General features: G+C 36.2%; 1 protein-coding gene across 12 annotated transcripts in view; it reads left to right on the plus strand.

Annotated features, from left to right (window-relative positions):
* Nucleotides 1-22,780, plus strand: part of BIRC6 (baculoviral IAP repeat containing 6) — a 230,257-nt gene that overhangs the window by 195,527 nt on the left and 11,950 nt on the right. For 11 of the 12 annotated variants that reach the window (XM_073897238.1, XM_073897243.1, XM_073897242.1 and 8 more), the window contains 5 exons: nt 4,637-4,782; nt 5,433-5,543; nt 11,138-11,355; nt 13,021-13,182; nt 16,865-16,942. In XM_073897238.1, coding sequence (XP_073753339.1) covers nt 4,637-4,782; nt 5,433-5,543; nt 11,138-11,355; nt 13,021-13,182; nt 16,865-16,942 — 715 coding nt within the window. Of the gene's footprint in view, nt 1-1,716; nt 1,890-4,636; nt 4,783-5,432; nt 5,544-11,137; nt 11,356-13,020; nt 13,183-16,864; nt 16,943-22,780 lie in introns of those variants that run through there. The other variant, XR_012379690.1, reaches the window with a different exon arrangement.

Here is a 22,780-nt window from a genome sequence, read left to right on the forward strand (position 1 = left end):
CTTCACCAAAAATTTGAAAGAGGGACTTGCTATCAATCAAGTAATCTGAATTGCTAACAAGGATGCGACCCAAATGCCTCTGTGCTGAGTGTAAGGTGCTCTGGACATTGCACTCCTCTTGAACAGCAAGGAAGCAGCCATCCTTTATTGTTGGTTCCCTTAGCTATCTCAAAGCGTCTTCCTGGTGCAAAGAAGTTCATCATATTCAAAAGTAACTGAAATCTCTTGTAGAAATATCCAGTTCCTTTTGATCTAACTAAGCACTAAGATTGAGTTGACCTGCTAAAAAGGCGTATTTTCTATCAGATTCTTACTATAACTGCTTTAAGCTAGTTCCTCTAGGGCTTCAGTCAGTTAATAAAGAATTTCAGTTCCAGCCTCCTGCTTTTGTTTCTGTTGGAAAAACATTTCCTAGTTTCTCCTCTTTTTTCTTCTACCTCTAACACCTACAGAATGAAAGAGGCCTGGTTTCATAGCCAGGAAGCATTTGTTGTAACCATACATATGTATATGTTTTTTTAAGTTTCTTTTTTTGATGACCTTGAACAGGTTTAGTCGTTCATCAGCCTTTTACTCAGTGATGGAGACAGCAGTGCCAACATTTATTTTACTATCTTTTATTTGCCTCAATTGGATTATCTCTTGGTGAAGCATATTATTTGTGGCTACTCCATTCCACAGTAGCACACAGTACCTTCATTTTGTCCTGTGATGTTTAATCTGACCTAAAAATTATATTTTTATCTCATCTAGAAATCAAGACTTATTTTTAAAGGCTTCTCATACTTCTGTTTTGAATATTTCCTTCTCTTATAGTGCTCATTTATGCTTCCCAAGACAAGGAAGATTTTATTTTCAATTTTAAATCAAATTGAAAACTAAAACTGGTACTTCCATTTGGAAAGAGTTTAAAAACAAAAGGGAATCAGTTAAAAACTAAGCTTTAAACTAACAGTGGAAAGCATTCATCTTAAAGAGGTCTTTGCTCCATTTACTGGTGCATTTCAAGAATTATTTTCGTGTTTTCTGGAGATGATTAGAAGCAGATAGTTCTCCACAGTAGTATTTTTAAAAATCTTTCTGCTTACTTTTAATCTTAATTTGTTTTGGACTTTAATCCCTGGCAAAGTGGGGTATTATATGATGCATTGGTTTACAGAAAAATGTAGAAATTTCATTTGCTTATAGTTTTAGAATCTTCCTCTAAGATGGTAATAGTTCTGGAATCTGGACATTTCAGCATGTTGTCTGCAGATTACTTCTTCAACATGGCTCTGCTTTTTAAATATTTATTTCAATTGTGTGATAGTTTTGACTTCAGAATTAGCAGTGCAGGGAATGGAGGTGATCTTTCCTAATGTTCTACCAAGAAAATAGCTGTATTAAGCTGTTTTCAGTTTACAAATTATAAAAGAACATAATTCTGATATTTTGCATTTAGTCTTAACAAAAATCCAACTTATTTTGGGTGATAGTGTTAGCAGAGGCAGGTCACTATAACTGAATATTGAGTTATGGGTTTTGTTTTTTTTTGTTTTTTTTTACAAGAAAGATTTACCCATTTTGCTCACATCCTAGTTCAGATTATATGTCACAGAGCCAACATTTGCTTAATTTATTAGCCGTTTAGTTGGAATTCACAGCATAGTGGAAAATGTTTGCAGATAATTCTGTGCCAATAGTAGAAACTTCAGTTGATTCCTCGTATTTCTTCAGGGCAGTGATCACAACCAGATTCAACGTATGCACAAAGCAGCGGATACCATGGTAGCGGCCGTCGCTGATTGCTTTTACCATGTTGGATCCATTGTCAGTCTCAAAGACCTACTTCCAGCTAGGTGCCTTGAACTCAAATAGCTTTTCCCACAGACTTCAGGATGTGAGCTAAGGTATGGCCTTTTTTCATGAGCTGGGCCTACATATGGGTTGACAGTAACCTGCAACTTTTATAGAAAAGAGACTACTGGCTGTAGTTTAATATTAGACAATGACTAGTTGTAGTCATCAGTAGGCAGGGAGTATGTGTTCTTCATATATTTGAAGTACTCTTGCCTTTTGGACATTCTCCCTTTTTCTCCTGTATGTTTTTGTCAAGAAGATGATTCATGTAAAAATTTCTCATTTGAGCCTGGTGTAAAGGTCTAAAATATATCTGTTTTATGAGTTAACCATTATCTTCAAAATGAGATATATAAGATCATTTTTTTCACACATTTGATATAAAAAATAACATTTTTTAAACTTTTGTAGATTTTTATACTTAACATTTTTTTAAATTGGTGGTCAAAAAAATATATAAAATTTACCATCCTATTTGAACTATTTTAATAATAGGAATGTCTCCTACTAATCATCTTTTAAGAACTGGAATTAGGAAATTGGTATTCATGTATAGGGCTTGAAATTTAGAATGAGTACTTTTTCCAAGGGTAACTTGCTCTAAATTGCATTGATGCAGTTTACTGTCCATTCCAGACATTCTTATTTCTTCAAGGAAAAAGTACCCTAATTCTGGAAAAATGAGCTTCACTTCCATATCTTTCTTCTCTGCTTGGCAAGATGTGTTTCTTAAGTGAAGTCTTTATTGAGGGTATAATGGATCAACTGATGACGGGTTTTAGGAAACCATCTTTTATTTTATTATGGCTTTAACCATAACTCTTCTGGTTTTTCAAACTACTTACTGCTGTTTTCCTATTATGGTCAGTGGCCCTATTACTTAAGAATTTTTTAAGCCCTGGTATTAGAGGAAGAATCATTTACAATTGGCAGGGAGAGAGAGTCCTCATAAATACAAAAGGAGTACTGTCAAGCAGCTTATGTACTTTTCTTGGCCCTCATTGTTTGTCACTGATTGTGAATAGCTGTTGGTAAATGCAGAAATTGAGAATCTGTTGGAGCTTATCTACCATAATTATATCTTTAAGAAAATCTCAACTTTTATTTCATAGCTATAAAAGACCCAATATCTTATTTGATTCTAGCACTTAAAATGCTGCTATTTCAATCTTAAAATACTCATTCACTATATTCTCCTTACATACACATATAAACGTATATGTTCATATACACGTGTACACATGGAGGAGTTGATGACTGAAATGATGTGCAATATAACATCTACCAAATGGTCCTGACTGACAAAGGAAAGTTGACCATGTGTTCTCTGTGACTTCTTATACCTCAGGGAAGATAAGAGCATAGGAGAAAAGGCAATAACCCAGTGACACATAAAGTCATCTTGCCAGGTTAAGCAATATATACCTTATAGTTAAAAATGTCTGTGGATACTCGTTTTTTCACACACTATGGGAATCGATTCAGAACACATGCAGTATTATGTATGTTTACCCTTGCTACCCACCTGAGTGGCACTTCTTAATTTACCTCTTATTATCTCCCTAAAGTTAAGCACTGAATTGCTTCTGAGCAGATTTTTGTCTTTGTGATAAGGAACAGTTCATTTATACATAAATAACCATATCATTTTGTTAAGGACTCTTCTACCTTTTGTCAGTCTTTGTATAGTTCTCTAAGGCTCCATGCCCACTTTGTGAAATACTGTTTTAATAAAATTGCCAAGTTGTTTTGTTGGTAGGTATATACAAACTAGAAAAATAAGTGATGTGTAGTCTAGATCATACCTTAGCATGAATATTTTAAACAACTTTATTTATATGTGATTTCAGTTTGTATTATCTATTTAATGTGTTAACAAAGATGTAAATTTTAGTATATAAGATGTAAATTTTTAGTATCTAAGCAATAGTGTAATGATTATTATGTAAATAATATATGCTGAGAGTTGAAGTAGAAAAAAGGATATTGATATTCACTTGTTATTTTCAGTGACTGTTATGATAAAATTCTGTATTCATCTAGAAAATTTAAAGAAACATTTTGATGCCTTATAGACTGAGACATTGTTATAGTACATCCTATTATGATGTAAAATTTGATATAAGGTTGGGTACATTTTAGACCCTGAATAGGTAATGCCTCTAAAATGATTATGCCCTAAAACTTAGTGTTTAAATACAGTTTCGATGTATAAAAGCACGTTATATTAAGATACCTAGCGGTGAACCTGTGTTTAACTCTGGAATATTTCTTTTATTTTTCCCCTTGGAAATTAATACATTTACTGTGAGTGAAATACAAATACTATTAAGGTGAAAAACTACATATGGTCCTTTGATTCCCAAGTCTTAGAAGACAGAGGATAGACTTCTGTTACTTTTAGATAATAGAAGTGATTTTTCTACTTCTAGGTTATAAATACCTAAATATTAGCAAAAGTGTGTTTTTAAAAGTGTGAATCCAAGGACGTATCAGGTATCTGGGTCTTCTTACAGTATGGTGTTTCTACAATGTTTATTTATTTATTTATTTATTGCATTTGAAGGAAAAACCTACCCAAAACTTTATTTATTATGCTAGGCATGATTGTATGACTTCAGAAGCAACAATGAATTATAGTTTAAACCTCTTCTGCTATATATCATATGTATGTCAAATGAAATGACACTGTCCTTCTGATTTTTAACCACTTTTTTACTTACGGAGGTACTTACTTTTCAATCCTAAAAATCTTCATTTTCCTTGCATTTCTTTCCATATTAAAAAAAAAATTCAGATCTAAAAGGGAAAATGTTAAAACAGGAGTAAAACCAGATGCATCTGATCAAGAACCAGAAGGACTTACGCTGCTGGTCCCAGACATCCAGAAGACTGCTGAGATCGTCCATGCAGCTACCACCAGTTTGCGGCAGGCCAATCAAGGTATAGCACTGCCACTTCTCTGCTGTTTTTCTGTGGATCCGGAGATGTTTCATTTACTTCTGAAAACTGCCTTTCTTTTTCTTCTGTGTTAATGGTTTTCAAGCAAGTTCCTTTACCTAAAAATTTTGTCGTCAGGTTTTCAAATTAATCATGAATAGCCTTTAATTTTAAAATATTTACTTCTATTATGTATGATTAATACTAGATTCGGTAGGCTAACAACATGCATCCTGATTTTCTCTTCTTCTTGTTGGTAGTTATGAAATTGAAAAATGCCATTGTATTGGATAGGAAAGAATACATGAAGACAGTGTGTGAGAATATAGTTTAAATTGGTATTTTCATGTCTTAGCAATAGGAGATATAAATAATTCTGTATTATCTATTGTTTTACTTCTGTTTTGCCTGATTAGATAAAACTAATTAACATTTTAAGAATTTAAGCTTTAAAGTTGATAAGGGTCTTAGCCCTATAAGTTAGTTATGTTTATGAAATAGAAATCTTTTATTCTCAAATGGGTACAATAGGAAGATAATTGTGAAGAATGGGGTAACTTTTAGAATTAAAACTTTGAACTCTTGAAGTTGTTTTTGTTTTAATTTTTTAAAATGTATGCTTATGTTATTTATCTTGAAATATTAAATAACAGAAAAAAAACTAGGTGAATATTCAAAGAAGGTGGCTATGAAACCCAAACCTTTATCAGTATTGAAATCACTTGAAGAAAAATATGTGGCTGTTATGAAGAAATTACAGTTTGGTAAGTTGAAGTTTTAATCTTCGTTTCTTGAGATCTCCTTTCACATTGTGTAATAGTGCTACTGAAATGTGTTCTAGTAAATTAAAGATTTTAAAGTTTGCTCATACCATGAATCATTCATATCCTATGTATACGTGTGTGTGCACACTGTATGTAGAGAGTATAAATATGTATGTGCACACATGCGAAATTTTTATCATCTTTTTATCTCTGGATTTATATATTTTTAGTTATATTTGGGAATCATGATTCTTTAGAAACCTAGGGGGGGAAAAACCCAAAATCGAATGTCTAACGAACAGGCAGAAAGTGGCTTTCTTTCTTTAAGACCTCTCCATTTCTTTAAAAAAAAAAAAAAAGACCTCTCCATTTCTGTATATCCTGGCCTAAAGGAAGCTAAGGCCTGAGACTTTTAACAAAGTCTATTACTGTCGCCATTTTAGAATTCCATGAGATTTGCCTTTGGAAAGTACAGTTAATGTAGAGTTCTCTTGTAGCCTTTCCTATTCCAAAACTCTTGACAAGTAAAGACTGAAGAATACAGCCTATCATTCTCTCCCATAAGGTGCTAGCCTATAAATAAAGACTAAAATTCCAAATTTTGGTCACCATTAGTAACTGTTCTTGTCTGTGCCTCTTTTCCACCCTTGAGAACCAGCCAAAGGACTTGGACTATATGAAAAAGAACACTAAAACAAGAGTTGTCATACTGTCTGAAACTTCCGTTTCAAAGGCTTTTGAGCTTTTGCTCTACCTTACCTCCCAGGTTTGCAATAAAAATCACATACAGTAATATATCTGAAAATGATAAAGCACTCAGACCTTTGAAAGGTCTTGTTCATCATTTTAGGATTGGAAGAATTGAGGTGAAGTGTGTATACTGTTATTCAGAAAGAATGTAACAGTTTTGCCAACGGATCCATGTTTTTGGAAAATTGTGCCAGCCATTGATAGGTTGTGACCATTTTGTTTAATAAACACTTGAATTCAGGGGGCTCCTCAGTCGGTTAGGGGTCCAACTCTTGATTTCAGCTCAGGTCATGATCTCAGGGTCATGGGATTGATCCCCTCGCCAGTCTCCACACTCAGCAGGGAGTCTGCTTGAGATTCTCTCCCTCTCCCCCCACCTCCACGTAATTGTACGTGTGCTCTCGCTCTTTCTCTCTCTCTAATAAATAAGCCTTTAAAAAATAATAAAAACAAGTAAACACTTGAATTCAGGAAAATATAATAACTACAAATGATTATGAAAGTAACAAAAATATTGCTATAATTTTAAAGTTGCAAAACACCAAGAATAAATGCTATACAAGTACAACATGAATCCTAGACATCCTCCAAGGGTTATCATACAAAGGAATAATGAGAATTACTGGGGAAAGCCACACACATACAAGGATCAAGTATGATCCTTGTAGCCACATTCAATATCACAATTAGCAGGAAAAGGACTCTCAGTGTTTAAATAGATAATTTTTGAATCAAATCAAATCAAACTTTGTGTAGTTATAATTTGATTAATGTATTTTGTTGCAAATCTTTTTTAAAATTAAATTCACTATGTCGTGTAGAATAAAACAGCTGAAGTAGACTGGAGATATGTTAAGAGCTGTCAGTAGCATTGCATTAAAATGAAATACTTGAGGGGTGCCTGGGTGGCTCAGTTGGTTAAGCGACTGCCTTCAGCTCAGGTCCCTGGAGCCCCTGGATCGAGTACTGCATCAGGCTCCCTGCTTGGCAGGGAGTCTGCTTCTCCCTCTGACCCTCCCCTGTCTCATGTGCTCTCTCTCTCTCATTCTCTCTCTCTCTCTCAAATAAATAAAATCTTTTAAAAAAGTGAAATACTCAATATATACCTCTGCCCAGTTTGTCTGCACGAACCAAGAATCAGATGTTAGATGGGTTTACCTTTAGCTTCACATTTCTATATACTTTTTCACTTTGTGACAGCCTGTTTTCTGCGAAAACATTCCTCTGTTCCACTTCCCCCCACCTCAGAAACTTTTTCTGCTTCTTTATTGGTTATCTAATTATGTTTTTATTACGAATGAGATTTAGTCTGTGAGTTGCTCCAACTAGGTAAAAACCCATATTTACCAAAACCTTTAATGTCCATTTCTGGAATGGAATTCCGGAGTGGAATGGAATGGAATTTTGAACCTCAGCTCAGTAGACAGTAACTTTGTTGGGAAACTCCTGAAAGCATGCTTAGCTTAAAAAATAAATCTTGAAAAATCTAAGACCTTTCTAGTATGACTCTAGTAGGTATGTCAGGAGAATATCATTCAGTTGCTTCCCACTTAGCCCCTGTAGACATAGCACTACTAATACTTGCTAAAACTATATAAAGAGGAAGAAAAAGTGGTCCATAGTCAATATTCAAGATTTTAAATAGCATTTTATAAACCACATATGATTTGCTTTTATTGCTGAACTTTGGATTTACTGATCTTTAATCATTCACAGAGGCTTTGGATATAACTAGATTTAATCAGCTTTTTAGGTTCTTTATTTTGAATTTTAATTCACTATTTTTGCTCTTCTTTTGGGTATATAATTTGCAAACTTTAATTTCCTCTTCAATGGTTAGAGTTTTAGCCAGGAGTGAGAGGTGTCAGGAATAGGGTAGTGGAGAGCGAAGAGATGACTGTTCTAACCAAGAATTGGTTTCCTTCTACTTGGGAAAACATTCTTCCTGGTGGGCAATAATTTATATAGATTGAGTTATTTTATATAACCTTATTTTATCATTGAAAAGCAGGTTTTGGCTTTTTAGAAATCTTTTAAAAGTGATTATTTTTTCTCTTCCATTGTTACTGTTACAGTTCATGAATCCTGTAAAGACACTGTAGGATATAACTATCATTGTTTTCTGATACTGTACAATACCATTTTTATTTCTCTTAAAAATTTTCCTAAATAAATAAATAAAATCTTTTATTTTTTTATTTTTGTTTTTTTTTTTAAAGGTATTTATTTGACAGAGAGAGACATAGCGAGAGAGGGAACACAAGCAGGGGCAGAGGGAGACGGAGAAGCAGGCTTCCCGCAGAGCAGGGAGCCCGATGCGGGGCTCGATCCCAGGACACTGGGATCGTGACCTGAGCCAAAGGCAGATGCTTAACGACTGAGCCCCCCAGGAGCCCCAGATAAAATCTTATAAAAGGGGGGCACCTGGGGGGCTTAGTCGTTAAGCGTCTGCCTTCAGCTCAGGTCAGTATCTCAGGGTCCTGGGATCAAGCCCCGCATCGGGCCTGCTGCTCCCCCTGCTTGTGCATTCTCTCTCTTTCTCTGACAAACATAAATAAATAAAATATTTATTATTTCACAGTTTCCTTGGGTCAGGAATTCAGGAATGGTTCAGCTCACTGGTTCTGGCTTAGGGTCTCTTACAAAGTTGCTGTCAGGATGTTGGCTGGAGCTTCAGTCATGTGAGATCTTGACTGGCTCTGGGGCTGAGCTTTGGAGCTCACTCATGTGACGGTTGATAGGAGGCTTTAGCTCCTTGCCATGTGGGCCTTTCCATAGGACCTCTTTTTGAGTGTCTTCACACATTGCATCTAGCTTCTCTGAGACAGAGTGCAAACAGGAAGCCACACGGCCTTTTATGATTTACTTTTGGAGGTTGTATACCATTGTTTCTGCTTTATTCTTCAAGAAGTGAGTCACTAAATCTAGCCCAGACTCAAAGAAAGGGGAATTAATTTTTACATTTTGAAGAGGGTGTCACAGACTTTGTGAAAGTATATTTTTTTGGTAAGACTTTATAATTTAGCAGACATGTGCACACAAGTAGGGGGAGGGGCAGAGGGAAAGGAAGAATATCAAGCTGACTCCAGGATGAGGGCAGGGCTTGATCTCACTGACCCAGGCTGAAATCAAGAGTCCCAACGTTCAACCGACTGAGCCACCCAGGTGCCCCTAATTGAATGTTGTAATAAATTTTGGTATTAGTAGGCCCTGGTCTCTTATATGCATATGATAGAAAAGTTTTCCTCCAGGCATGGGAATGGGCTTGTGTGTTTCTGGTGGATTGCTGTTTATAAAATTCAAAGGAAATTTATCTCTGTAGTATATGAAAGGCAGCAGAATTGGGCAGATGAAGTAACTCCAGTTTACAGGTTTACTGACAGGAAGTAATTTTGCCGAGACAGTACATTTGATCAGTAACAGTTATATGTACTGTATAATAAACTAAGTTTTCAACATTTCTTCTTAAATTAGATTCTGCTCATACAAAGCAGATGATAGTTTCTTTAGTTTCTACAAGAAATGCACCAAAAGTTTCTTTTTCTCTCTGAAAGATTTGTTAAATAAAGATGTGGCACTCCTGTTTTAAAAACATACGGAGTGCACAGATCTGTGACATTTTATAGGTCTTCCCCTTTTTTCTACATTATAAACTCCTTGAAGGCAGATTTAGTTTCCTATTTATCATTTGACCCAAACAACCTAGCCTAGAGCCTTGCACTTGGTAAGTTCTTGGTGAGATTTGGTGCATTAATACTAATTATAATATAGCATTAAAGTTTTTCCGTATATTTAGAATTGTATGAACACAAGGTCAGACATTACTGTTGCTTCTAATGACAGTATTTCCCCTAGTATGTGGTTTTGATTTAGTGTTAAAATTTATATAAATCTCTGTTGTAACCCATTGGTTAGGGTGGAGTAATTCGAACTAGAGATAAAATCCAAATCCACTTTTTTCTTTCTTTTGTGTACAGAGTTTATAAGTAAAGAATAACTTTAAGTCTTTTCTGAATCTGGTTAAGAATTAGCCCATTAATTATATTTTCTCAAAGTACTTAGAAGATTACCCTAATCATCTTTTATTCCATTAACTTAAATTCTAAAAGTAGAGTAAACTTCACCCTGAGACTTTTGTTTTCGGATTCCAAAATCAGTGCAAATATAAAAAGACATATTCTTGTCTTTAAAAATGAAAATCTGAATTGGCAAAAACATTACACCACTCATTTTAAGAATAAATTGTCTTCTGCTTTACATTGTTATAGCTACTTGATACAATCTATCAGTTTGTCCTCACTGTACATCAAAAATCATTTCCTGGGGGTGCCTGGCTGGCTCAGTTGGTAGAGTGTGCGGCTCTTGATCTCAGAGTTGTAAGTTCGAGCCCCATGTTGGGTGTAGAGATTAGTTAAAGATAAAATCTTTAAAAAAAAAATCATTTCCTGCTTTTGCTTCCATTACGTAGTTCATCCATCTAACAGTAGGTATGACATAAACATGTATGATTCCTGTTTTTTCAGTCCTCTGCACATTGTGGGGTTTTAAAATTTGTTTTATTTGCGTATAGTTGACACACAATGTTCCATTAGTTTCAGGCATACAACATCGATTGGTGATCTCTGTACCTTCTGCTCTGCTCACCACAAGCGTAGCTGCCATCTGTCACCATACAGTGCTGTTCCAGTCGCATTGACTGTGCTCTCTGTGCCGGGCTTCAGTCTCCTCCATTTGGGGTGGAAGAAGGGCTAGTGATTTCTTTGTGATTTTTGTCATTGTAACAACTATCCTCCATTCTAGTTCTCTCTTTTTTTCAGTGTTTTTTTTTTTTCTTGTTCTTTTAGATACATTTGAGATGGTTTCTGAGGATGAAGATGGGAAATTGGGTTTTAAAGTAAATTACCACTACATGTCTCAGGTGAAAAATGCAAATGATGCAAATAGTGCTGCCCGCGCCCGCCGCCTTGCCCAGGAAGCCGTGACACTGTCCACCTCACTGCCTCTTTCATCCTCTTCGAGTGTGTTCGTGCGCTGTGATGAGGAGCGACTTGACATCATGAAGGTAGAAAAAACAACTATTTCTCTGTCTCTCTGGCTAATGTCGTTATTTAAATATTCATACAGAGCACTAGAAATAGCATGAATTTTAATAAATAAAAATTCTTTTGACCATTTTGGACATTAGCGAAATGAGTCCTTTTTTTAATGTTAGAGTATGTGTATGAGACTGCTTTTCAAAATACCTAGAAGAAAATACCAAAATGCCTTCCTTGAGTCAAGGTTGTTTGCAGCCGGTATTTTTAAGAGCTTAATATCAAAGGATTTAATGCTGGTCAGTAGAAAAAAGTCGTTAAGGTTTCTTCCTTGTCATCCAAGATGTTTCTTTTGTGTTTTATACTATCAGTCTTCAAAATTATTATTTTTCTTTCCTTTTCTAGGAAATTCATGTATTTACAGAACCATAATATCTATGAATTAAGTAATGGTAGTACAGTAATAAATAACTGCACCTTTATGTTTTAACACTATGGTGATCTGGCTTTAAGTTCTAAGCGATTGCTGCAGCAAGAAAATTAGAAAGATTGGACACCTGGCAGGGACGGGAATGGTGGCACACCTTTCTTTACATTTGTTATTTTATTCTGGGTTACATCTTCCTTATATACACATCTGTTAACTGTTGACACCTTGACTTGAAGACCTTTTTTGCTTGCTTGCTTTTTTATTTTGCTCTTTTGGATAATTTTTTCAGTAGAAATCTCATAGACTTTGCCTATTTGACCACACTCTTACCTGTTCCTTGTTACAAATAATAGCCAATTATAGAATGGTTGCCTTGGGAATATTGTATCACTAAATGGACCACATGAGTTCAGACTTGTGACTTCGTCTCTGCTAAACATTATGCTGGACCTAGATAAAAAATCCCAAGACGGAGCTCCCAGCCATATATCAGAGTTGTCACAGATTGAGACTCTAGTGCCACTTGCCTCCACACACAGCTATTCAGGACCAGAGGCTTTTCTGCTCATGCCTTGCACAGTTAGTCTCTGTTGATCAACTTAAACAAAATTCATTAAATAACTCTGATACTCACTGTTGGGTACTCTGCTATATTTTAGATTACCAGTAACCCTATGGGAAATACCTACTGTTCTCTCAAAACCTTTTTATCATAAGTTGTTACATGAGAACTTTTGTTAACTACTTGTCTCATTATCCCAGAGAAAAATATTTAAAACTAAGTTACTTCTCAAAATGTTAACTTATCTGAAGATGTATTGCAGAAAATTACCCTCATACCTTTTGGATGTGATGATGAGTATACCTAAAATACCCTCATACCTTTTGGATGTGATGATGAGTATACCTAAAATCTCAAATTGTTAAATACAATAGAAAATATGAAGAAAAGCTCTTAGAAAAATAGTAACTTAATATTAAAGGGTATTTGATGTTAAGGTAAGCTCTCCTGCTGCCAATAAGGCATCTTTCTTTTAATAGCCCATTTTCACCAAAACTAAATAACTTTAATCCTAATCTAAAACCATTTCTAGTCATGTTGTTATTTTTAACTTTTAATCTCATTTTTAACACATTCTGGTAGAGATGTATGTAGGATGTAAGAAGGTTATCCTTATTTCGTGTTGGATTGTGTTTTTCTAAATCGCGAGTAGTGTTAAGGAAGAGTAACATGGACTTTTATGTATTTGTACATGCATACTAGGTTCTGATAACTGGTCCAGCGGACACCCCTTATGCAAATGGCTGCTTTGAGTTTGATGTATATTTTCCTCAAGATTATCCCAGTTCACCCCCTCTTGTGAATCTAGAGACAACTGGTGGTCATAGCGTGCGATTCAATCCAAACCTTTATAATGATGGCAAGGTAATGTAATTTCGGCCTTTTGTTTCTAATGCCTAAGTATTATAACCAAAGATTCTTTGTAATTTAAGCAAAAATTTTCTTTTGGTTATCATCTCTCCGAGAGTTCCCTGGCTTTCTTCATGCTTCTCTTTCCTCTATGCAAAGATTAGCCTGAGGAATGAGAAGGAACCAAAAAGGACAGAAACACAACAGTGTTGAGAAGCACTTAGAGTCTTAAGTTACTGAGGGACTTACTCCACATAGTCCTTGGCCAGTTGAGACTGTCCTGAGCCAGAGGCCTGTCTTCGTCTCTTACCTTTCTTTACTTTCCGTATCTCCAGTGCCATTTACCTTTGCACAGGTGCCTCAGGATAGCAGAATGCCGAAAGCGTGGTCCTGTCACCTCCGTATTCCTTTGTTGCATATCATCACTTTTTCTTGCTTTCATAGCTATCCATGTTTTCCATGATACATGGAATTGTGAACTTACGTTTGCCATTTAACTTATGTTAAAATGTTTTATATTTTTTAATAAATAGGAAGATGCATTCTGTCTGAAAAAGAAGTTGACTAAGAGGTATAAAAGCATTTCATATGACAGTAAACCTTTTAAAATTAGACTTAAAAGAAGAATCATCACTTTTCAAAGTAATTTTGGAGAGCTTGGTGGAATTTCAACAGTGAATTCCATGCTGGAAGTATTTCATGTTTAAAAATTACTAGATGTTGAAATAAGTCAATCAGAGAAAGACATGTATCACATGACCTCACTGATATGAGGAATTCTTAATCTCAGGAAACAAACTGAGTGTTACTGGAGTGGTTGGGGGTGGGAGGGATGGGGTGGCTGGGTGATAGACATTGGGGAGGGTATGTGCTACGGTGAGCGCTGTGAATTGTGCAAGACTGTTGAATCACAGATCTGTACTTCTGAAACAAATAACGCAACATATTTTAAGAAAAAAGAAAAAGAAGAAGATAACAGGAGAGGAAGAAAAGGGGAGTATGTCAGAGGGGGAGACGAACCATGAGAGATGATGGACTCTGAAAAACAAACTGAGGGTTCTAGAGGGGAGGGGGGGAGGGGGATGGGTTATCCTGGTGATGGGTATTGAGGAGGGCACGTTCTGCATGGAGCACTGGGTGTTATGAACAAACAATGAATCATGGAACACTGCACCAAAAACTAATGATGTAATATATGGTGATTAACATAACAATAAAAAAATTAAAAAAAATATTTTTAAAAAAATTACAAAAAGCATTCACTAAGACCTAGATAAACAAAACAATATTCCACATTCGTTGGACTAGAAGACTCAGTATCACCGAGATATCCATTTCCCCTAATTTAATCTATAAATTCAATGATATTCTAAATAAAAAAAAATTACTAGATGATCAGAAGAAATTGATAGACTTCATAAGCAGACACTTTGATGATGAGAGGAGCAAGTACTTGAAGTTGATCTGGTTTATTAAAGGTGGACTCAGTTTTCCCTTGGTTTTTGTCTTCATCATAAACTCAGATCATAAAACCGGAATTTGCTTTGTGAGTTTATTGCAGGAGATTTAATGAGAGGTAGACCTTACTTGCTTTGGAAGAACAAAGAACGGATCTTTTATAACTGAGCAGAGAAGAGGATATAACAATGTTGACCTTACTGAAGAGAGACTAGAATCTGAAGAGTTTAAGTGTAAAATGTTAAAATTTATTTAAGAAATTACTTCCTTGAGACTTAATGGCATACGGGCTCCTGGGTGGCTCAGTCATTTAAGCGTCGGACTCTTGATTTCTGCTCATATCATGATCTCAGGGTCATGAGATCGAGCCCTGCATCGGGCTCCTTACTGGGTATGGAGCCTGCTTAAGATTCTCCCTCTCCCTCTCTCCCTTTCACCAAAAAAAAAAGGGGGGGGGAAGACTTAATGGTATAAGGAAGCAGGTAAGGGCCTGAGAGTTGAATATCCTGAATTATATAGTCTTTGCTATATTGTACACTGGTAACATTTAACCTAGAGATTCCAGATCTCTAGGTAGGGGTAAGAATACCTGCCATTGGTAGTCACGGGGATGCTCTGAAAATGAAATGTTTGACAGTACCTTAAGTAATGGTGTACAAAGCTGTTCAGGTACAAGTCTCTTAAAATTATTAATGAGGAGCGCCTGGGTGGCTCAGCCGTTAAGCATCTGCCTTCGGCTCAGGTCATGATCCCAGGGTCTTGGGATCGAGCCCGGTGTTGGGCTCCCTGCTCCGCGAGAAGCCTGCTTCTCCCTCTCCCACTCCCCCTGCTTGTGTTCCCTCTCTCACTGTGTCTCTCTCCGTCAAATAAATAAATAAAATCTTTAAAAAAAAATTATTGGGGCTCCTGGGTGGCTCAGTCGTTAAACGTCTGCCTTCGGCTCAGGTCATGATCCCAGGGTCCTGGGATCGAGCCCCGCATCAGGCTCCCTGCTCGGCAGAAGCCTGCTTCTCCCTCTCCCACTCCCCCTGCTTATGTTTTCTCTCTCTGTGTCTCTCTCTGTCAAATAAATAAAAAAATAAGAAAAAATTAATGAAATTATATCCTAAATGAATTAGTATATTTTGCATATTGCTATCATACAACGATTGCAGGAAGAGCAAGGAGATGGACTTCTCGCTTTATTAAGGACCACTTATTTGCCAAGTCTGTTGCCCATTATATGAAGTTGTTAGTACACAAGTATAGATAAAATGTCCCCAGTTCTGTTTTTCCCAGAATGACCTCTTAACCTCTGGCAGATAGTTTGAGTTCATTCTTGCTGTCTGAGTGAACAAGTATCTGTGTTGTGAAGTTTGTTCTGAGGAACCCAGCAGATAGATCCTCAAGGCCCTTGCAGGGGGACTTTGAGTCCTCCTTCTTCCAACTTCATGTTTATGTGAAGCTAGATTTTTCCATATACTTCCATCTGAACAATATATTGTAACAAATTGAATGTAGAGGCAAATAGGAAATCAAGATCTCTTCTATTAAACCATATCCATTTGGAAGGGATACAAAATTTCGAGAGAGTTGTTTTTTTTTTAAGATTTTTATTTATTTATTTGAGAGAGAGAGAACACAAGCAGGGGGAGAAGCAGACTCCCTGCTGAGCAGAGAGCCCGTTGCTGGCCTTGATCCCAGGACCATGAGATCATGACCTGAGCTGAAGGCAAACACTTAACCAACTGAGCTACCCAGGCGCCCTGAGAGAGATTTTTTTAATGTAAAATGGTACTACTTTTTCCCACTGAAATTTTTTTTTTAAAAGGTTTGGCAAAGGGGTGCCTGGGTGGCTCAGTTGTTAAATGTCTGCCTTTGGCTCAGGTCCTGATCCCAGGGTTCTGGGATCAAGCCCCACATTGGTTTCCCTGCTCAGCGGGAGGTCTGCTTCTCCCTCTCCAACTCTTCCGGCTGTGTTCCCTCTCTTACTGTCTCTGTCAAATAAATAAAATCTTAAAAAAAAAAAAAGGTTTGGCAAAGAGTTATTTTTCATTATGAAGGAATTGTAATGCCATACAGATTTGGATCACATCTGAAGATGCCAGTTTGTTCTAACAGACTGACCCTTAGTGTTTTGCTGGGGGACATAAAACTGAGATACTGTGACATGATAGCATTTCAGTTTTGCTTCTAGTTGCGGCAGTTTGCTTTTAAAAAGCACTCAATTCTGTTTATGCTTTCTTCCCTTCTTCCTCAGGTTTGTTTAAGCATCTTAAATACGTGGCATGGAAGACCAGAAGAGAAGTGGAATCCTCAGACCTCAAGCTTTTTGCAAGTAAACACATTTCTCTGAGTTCCACTTAGAAAATAAAGAACTGTCTGTGTTTTTAAAAAAATTGGTTTTAGTGACCAAGAATAAACATAGTAAACCAAAAAAGCTATCCTAAATAGCTTATAGGTGAGCAGTTAGTACAGTGAGTCTTGTCTCATCTGGAGTTTAGAATCTTAAGTTAGGGCATAAGACAAAAGTTGCACTTTGCCAAAATTACCTTTAACAAAATTCCTAAGTTGCCCTTAAAGTACACTATGGTGCAAAAAGATAGCATAAGACATAATTTTCTCCCATCTCCCAGTCACAGGGCTTAAACTCATGTGAATAGAATTATTAAACTACTAGTATTACATTTTCTTCCACATATAATACGGTTTTTCTGTAATCTCCTTAATAATGGGACTCATCTGAGGTTCAGAAGCACTGTCCTAGAATTCATAAAACTTGGGATTTGAAGTTCTTATTTTGCAGAGCATTTGACACACATATTTCATAGTCTTGAATTTTGGAAATTAATTTCCACATACCACTTGAGCACATAATATGTTGTATTATAGCCCATCAGATGCTTTTTGTTGATGCTTTACCTCCATAGTTAAGAATCCCAGCTAAGAGATGGACAGGTGGTAAGCATGTTAACAACATGAATTAACTTTTGTGCTTGTTTATTGAGGAAGCAGAAACAAATCATTACTGCTCATAATAGTTTAAACTCACATTTGAAGTTTAGTGTTTAAGAGAAACCATCATAAATTATCTCCAGCTAAGCCTATCCTGAAAAGATTCTTTTTCTACACTTTTATTTTGAATTAGGTGAAAGAAGATATGAAAAATAATTCCTTAGGATGTCACTTTTTTGGTTCTCTGGAAAGACTTTGCAGTATCCTCATGAATTAAGAAAATAGTACCAAGGGGCACCTGGGTGGCTCAGTTGGTTTAAGCGTCTCACTTCACCTCTGGTCATGATCCCAAGGTCCTGGGATTGAGCCCCATATCTGGCTCCCTGCTCAGCGGGGAGCCTGCTTCTCTCTCCCCGTCTGCCTGTTGTTTGCTGCTCCCCTTGCTTGTGCATGCTCTCTCTCTCTCTCTCTCTGTGGGTGTAATAAATAAAATCTTAAAAAAAAAGAAAATAGTACCAATAATTTTTCCCTTTTTGTTAATCTTGAGACTTTTAAGAAAAAATGTTACATGATTCATGCAAAGAACTATAAGAAAGTTACTAGAATATTCCTCCCAAGTACTACTTCATTTTAGAAGTGATTATTTCAATTCTAGTCCAAAAACCTTAAAATATTTTTTTACATGGGGACGCCTGGGTGGCTCAGTCGTGGGGCGTCTGCCTTCGGCCCAGGTCATGGTCCCGGAGTCCTGGGATCGAGCCCCGCATCGGGCTCCCCGTTCGGCGGGAAGCCTGCTTCTCCCTCTCCCACTCCCTCTGCTTGTGTTCCCTCTCTCGCTGTGTCTCTGTCAAATAAATAAATAAAAAATCTGAAAAAAAAATTTTTTTTTACATGTATGTTCCTCTTGTCAACACAAACTAAGCTTATGACAAGTTTTACTACAAAAGGAAATTCAGAAATATCCTATTTTTCATAAAGTAAATTAGACTTAGCTGAGAATTGAATTTTTTGTTCAATTTATATAATTTAAAAAACAAATTTATAATTTTCAAAGTTTTTTATTTTAAAATTTAATTTGCTTTTAACTTTTATATTGCCTGTATACCTAATATATATCCAAAATCTTGTGAAATAAAGCAACTTATGCTCAGGGATTTAAATTTTACGAGTTTGGAAACTTAAGTACCCATACATAAAAATTTTCTATATGTTCCCTTTAGGGTTTTGTTGTTGCTTTTGTATACATAGTTCACAGAATGATGATTAACATATTAGATACATCATTTGTACCTTGTTCTGTTCAGGTAACATTAGAGCATATCCATTTTTCCAAGTTATGTTTTTATAATTTCTAATTGCTATTAATAATCTTTTGAGTTCATATATTGTAATTGAACTGTTTCTCCATTATTGGCTTAACTATTTCACTTCTGATTTTTTTAGTTTTATAAATGATAACAGTTACTATATGACATTCTCTTTATTTTAGATAGTTTCCTAAGTCTAGGTTTTCAGATCTGGGACAAACTGACTTGGGCCGAACAAGAGGAGGCTCTCTTTTCTGTGGCGAAAGTGAATAGCCTTGTCCTCCTCCAGATCTTAGGGAGGAAAGCTCTCAGTCTTTCCCCATTGAGTGTCATGTGACCTGTGAGTTCTTCATAAATTCTCTTCATCAGGTTGAGGACATTCCTCTTTATTCCTGGCTTACTGAGTATTTTTATTACAAATAGATGTTGGATTTTATCAGATACTTTCTCTGCATCTGTTGAAATGTTTACTATTTTTTAAATTTTATTAATACAACATATTATATTAATTTTGGGGTGTTAGACCAACCTTGCATTCCTGGGATAAATCCACTTGGTCTCTTGGTATATAATTCTTTTTATATATTACTGGATTCAGTTTGCTAGCATTTTATTTGAGGATTTTTGCATCTGTCCTAAGAAATAGTGGTCTCTTTGTGAGGTTCTTTTATTATATATTATACAAGAAAAAAATGCATGCAGGCAGGAAAACATTGCTCTTTGTGCTCTGTTAGAAACTTTCTTCAGGGGCAAACTAGGGAGGATCAGGGTAAATTACTTAATTTCTTCTTGGTTAGATTTTGGGAACCAACGTTGTTTTACCTTTTTATTTATCACATGTGCACAAAGAATAAAAGTACTTTTGCTAGATTGAAAATATTCCACAAAAAGTTTCTGAAGGTTATATATAATTAAAAACAATTCCAAGATATTTTGGACAGTGGCAAGCTTTATTAGAATTGCTTGGTTTCTCTGTAGTGAAATTCTTAAAAGAGTAATGGTTATTTGTATAAAAATATCACATATGGTAGTCTTATGCCATAGGTCTCATATCCATCAGTAGCATAGTAATTGTCTTAACTGTTAGCACAATTTAAAATCAAAAGTCTTATTATTCATTAAAACTTTCATCAGAATTGTTACAGTAGCACCAAAGGGGCGCCTGGGTGGCTCAGTCGGTTAAGCGACTGCCTTCGGCTCAGGTCATGATCCCGGGGTCCTGGGATCGAGCCCCGCATCGGGCTCCCTGATCGGCAGGAAGCCTGCTTCTCCCTCTCCCACTCCCTCTGCTTGTGTCCCCTCTCTCACTGTCTCTCTCTCTCTCTGTCAATTAAATAAATAAAGTTAAAAAAAATTGTTACAGTAGCACCAAATTTTAGCATTGCTATAACTAGTTTTTAATGTTTCTATAATGTACTTAAAATACCTATTATAATGCCTTGTGAATAGTTTCATCCAGTTGCATGTTAATAAAGATGTCATATGCAGGAGGAGTTAAACATAATATATGGTTCATGTAATCAACCATTTATAATAGATATTACCATTGGGGCACCTGGGTGGCTCAGTCAGTTAAGCATCTGACTTCAGCTCAGGTCTTAATCCCAGGGTCCTGGGATCAAGCCCCGTGTCTTAGCAGGGAGTCTGCTTATACCTCTGCCTCTCCTCCTCCCCCGCTTGTGCTCTCTCTGTCTCTCTCTCAAATATATAAATAAAATTGTTATATATATATATATATATATATATATATATGAGAAACCATTTTTTTTCTTTTTTTTTTAAAGATTTTATTTATTTGAGAGCGAGAACAAGCAAGATAGTGAGCATGAGTGGTGGGGCGGGGAGCAGAGGAAGAGGAAGAAGCGGACTCCGCACTGAGCAGGGAGCCCTCCCCGCTGAGCAGGGAGCCAGATGTTGGGCTTAGTCCCAGGACCCTGAGATCATGACCTGAGCTGAAGGTAGACGCTTAACTGAGCCACCCAGATGCCCCTGAAACAATTTTTCTTAAAATGGAAAGTTCTGGAAATCATCCACTGTTTACAGTCCTACTCAATAGCAGCATAATTTTCCAGAGGCAGGTACTTACCATTTTAAAAGGCTAAAAGCATTTTACTAATGAAGAGTGTTTCCCTCACACCAAAGACGTTATTATTTCTTCTGATAGAGTTTCTTGTTGCAAGTTAGTATTTCGGATTACATACTCTGTACTTTCCTATGTTTGAAATATCCATAGTAAAATTTTAGATACAACATGAAAATACAGGAAATCAAAAGTTAATAATTCCTAAGGGATGTGGGGTAGAAGGAGGAATATGGCAAATTAGTGGATAGTCTAAGGATAAGATAAGAATGAGTCACAAGAATGGATAGTGGTAGGAATAAAGTGACCAAATGAATATATAAGATTGTAGGAGACTTGATTGCTAACTAGTTGAGTGGCCTGGTAGAAGACCACCCAACAGCTTTAAAATTTTTGTTTACACACAGATAGTGAAAGGAAGCTGTTACATGGTTCTTGATTTGGTCAGTTCCAAACAAATTACAATGAAAACTTCTTGCACTTTTGTGGATACTAATATAAAACTGAAGAGGAGAGGGACTGTAAATTCAGCTTATGAATAAAAGTCTGTAACTCTTGACTTTGTTAAAGTATCAAAGGATTGACTAGGAATCAGGGAACCTGTATTACAGAATGAAAATATAGTTTATTATTAACTTCAATATAACTGTATATATGTTAATATACTATGCTATGTAATGGATGTTTTTCTGTTATTCATTGTCAGCTCATATTCTAAGAAAACACTTTAGCCAGATGTAGCTATGATAAACATCATAGTTTGATTTGATCCAGGTAGCTCTTTTAAGTTCTGTTGATCAAAATGGAACTCATGATGGGGCACCTGGGTGGCTCAGTTGGTTAAGCAGCTGCCTTCAGCTTAGGTCATGGGATCGAGCCCCATGTCAGGCTCTCTGCTCAGCGGGAAGCCTGCTTCTCCCTCTCCCACTCCCCCTGCTTGTGTTCCCTCTCTCGCTGTCTCTCTCTGTCATATAAATAAATAAAATCTTTAAAAAAAAAAAATGGAACTCATGCTGACTGCTTTTCTGCAGGCAGGCCCATGTTACATAAGTAAAAAGACTATTTTCAGAGTAGAAATGATTTTGTTTTGCATTTTACTGTTTTGTGGATGTCTGCTGTTATTTTTACTCCAAGAAAGAATAGCCACTGTGGATAAATTAAACTTAATGAGCACTACTGCTTAATTCCCAACTAAAGTTTATTTAATTCTCACAGCCATTCTTTAAGTAGTTGTTATCTTCATTTTACAGATGACCAAAAAATAGGTTCTGAAGGGATAAGTTATTCTGCTTACTGTGGTCTCTGACTTAAATATTTTACATTGTTCTCAGAGCTAGATAATTTTTAATATTGAAAATCAATTCCTTTTAAAAAAGAAATCTTTTCCTTCCAAGGATTTCTTAACTTACTTTTTTTTATGCCCAGTTTTATGCCTACAGTAAAAAGTGTGCTGTGAATAAAATGAGTAAGTCAGATAATCCACGTCTCCAGAAAATTCCATAAAATGAATGTTATGACTCCTACATAGCTGAGTTCACTGAAGAAAAATAAAGTAGCATTTGTATACTTCCAAAATGGTGTATGTTTGTTTGGTTTTTCTTAAGATTTTATTTATTTATTTGACAGAGCACACAAGTAGGCAGAGTGGCAGGCAGAGGGAGAGGGAGAAGCAGGCTCCCCGCTGAGCAGGGAGTCCGATGTGGGGCTCGATCACAGGACCCTGAGAACACGACCTGAGCCAAAGGCAGCTGTTTAACCTACTGAGCCACCCAGGTGCCCCCCAAAGTGGTGTATGTTTTAAAAAGCAGGGGAACCTGAGTGGAGCAGTTGATTT

This window comes from Callorhinus ursinus, unplaced genomic scaffold (genome assembly GCF_003265705.2).
Source record: "Callorhinus ursinus isolate GAN/ISIS: 27379988/994484 unplaced genomic scaffold, GSC_fseal_2.0 scaffold10, whole genome shotgun sequence".
NCBI classification, from domain to species: Eukaryota; Metazoa; Chordata; class Mammalia; order Carnivora; family Otariidae; genus Callorhinus; species Callorhinus ursinus.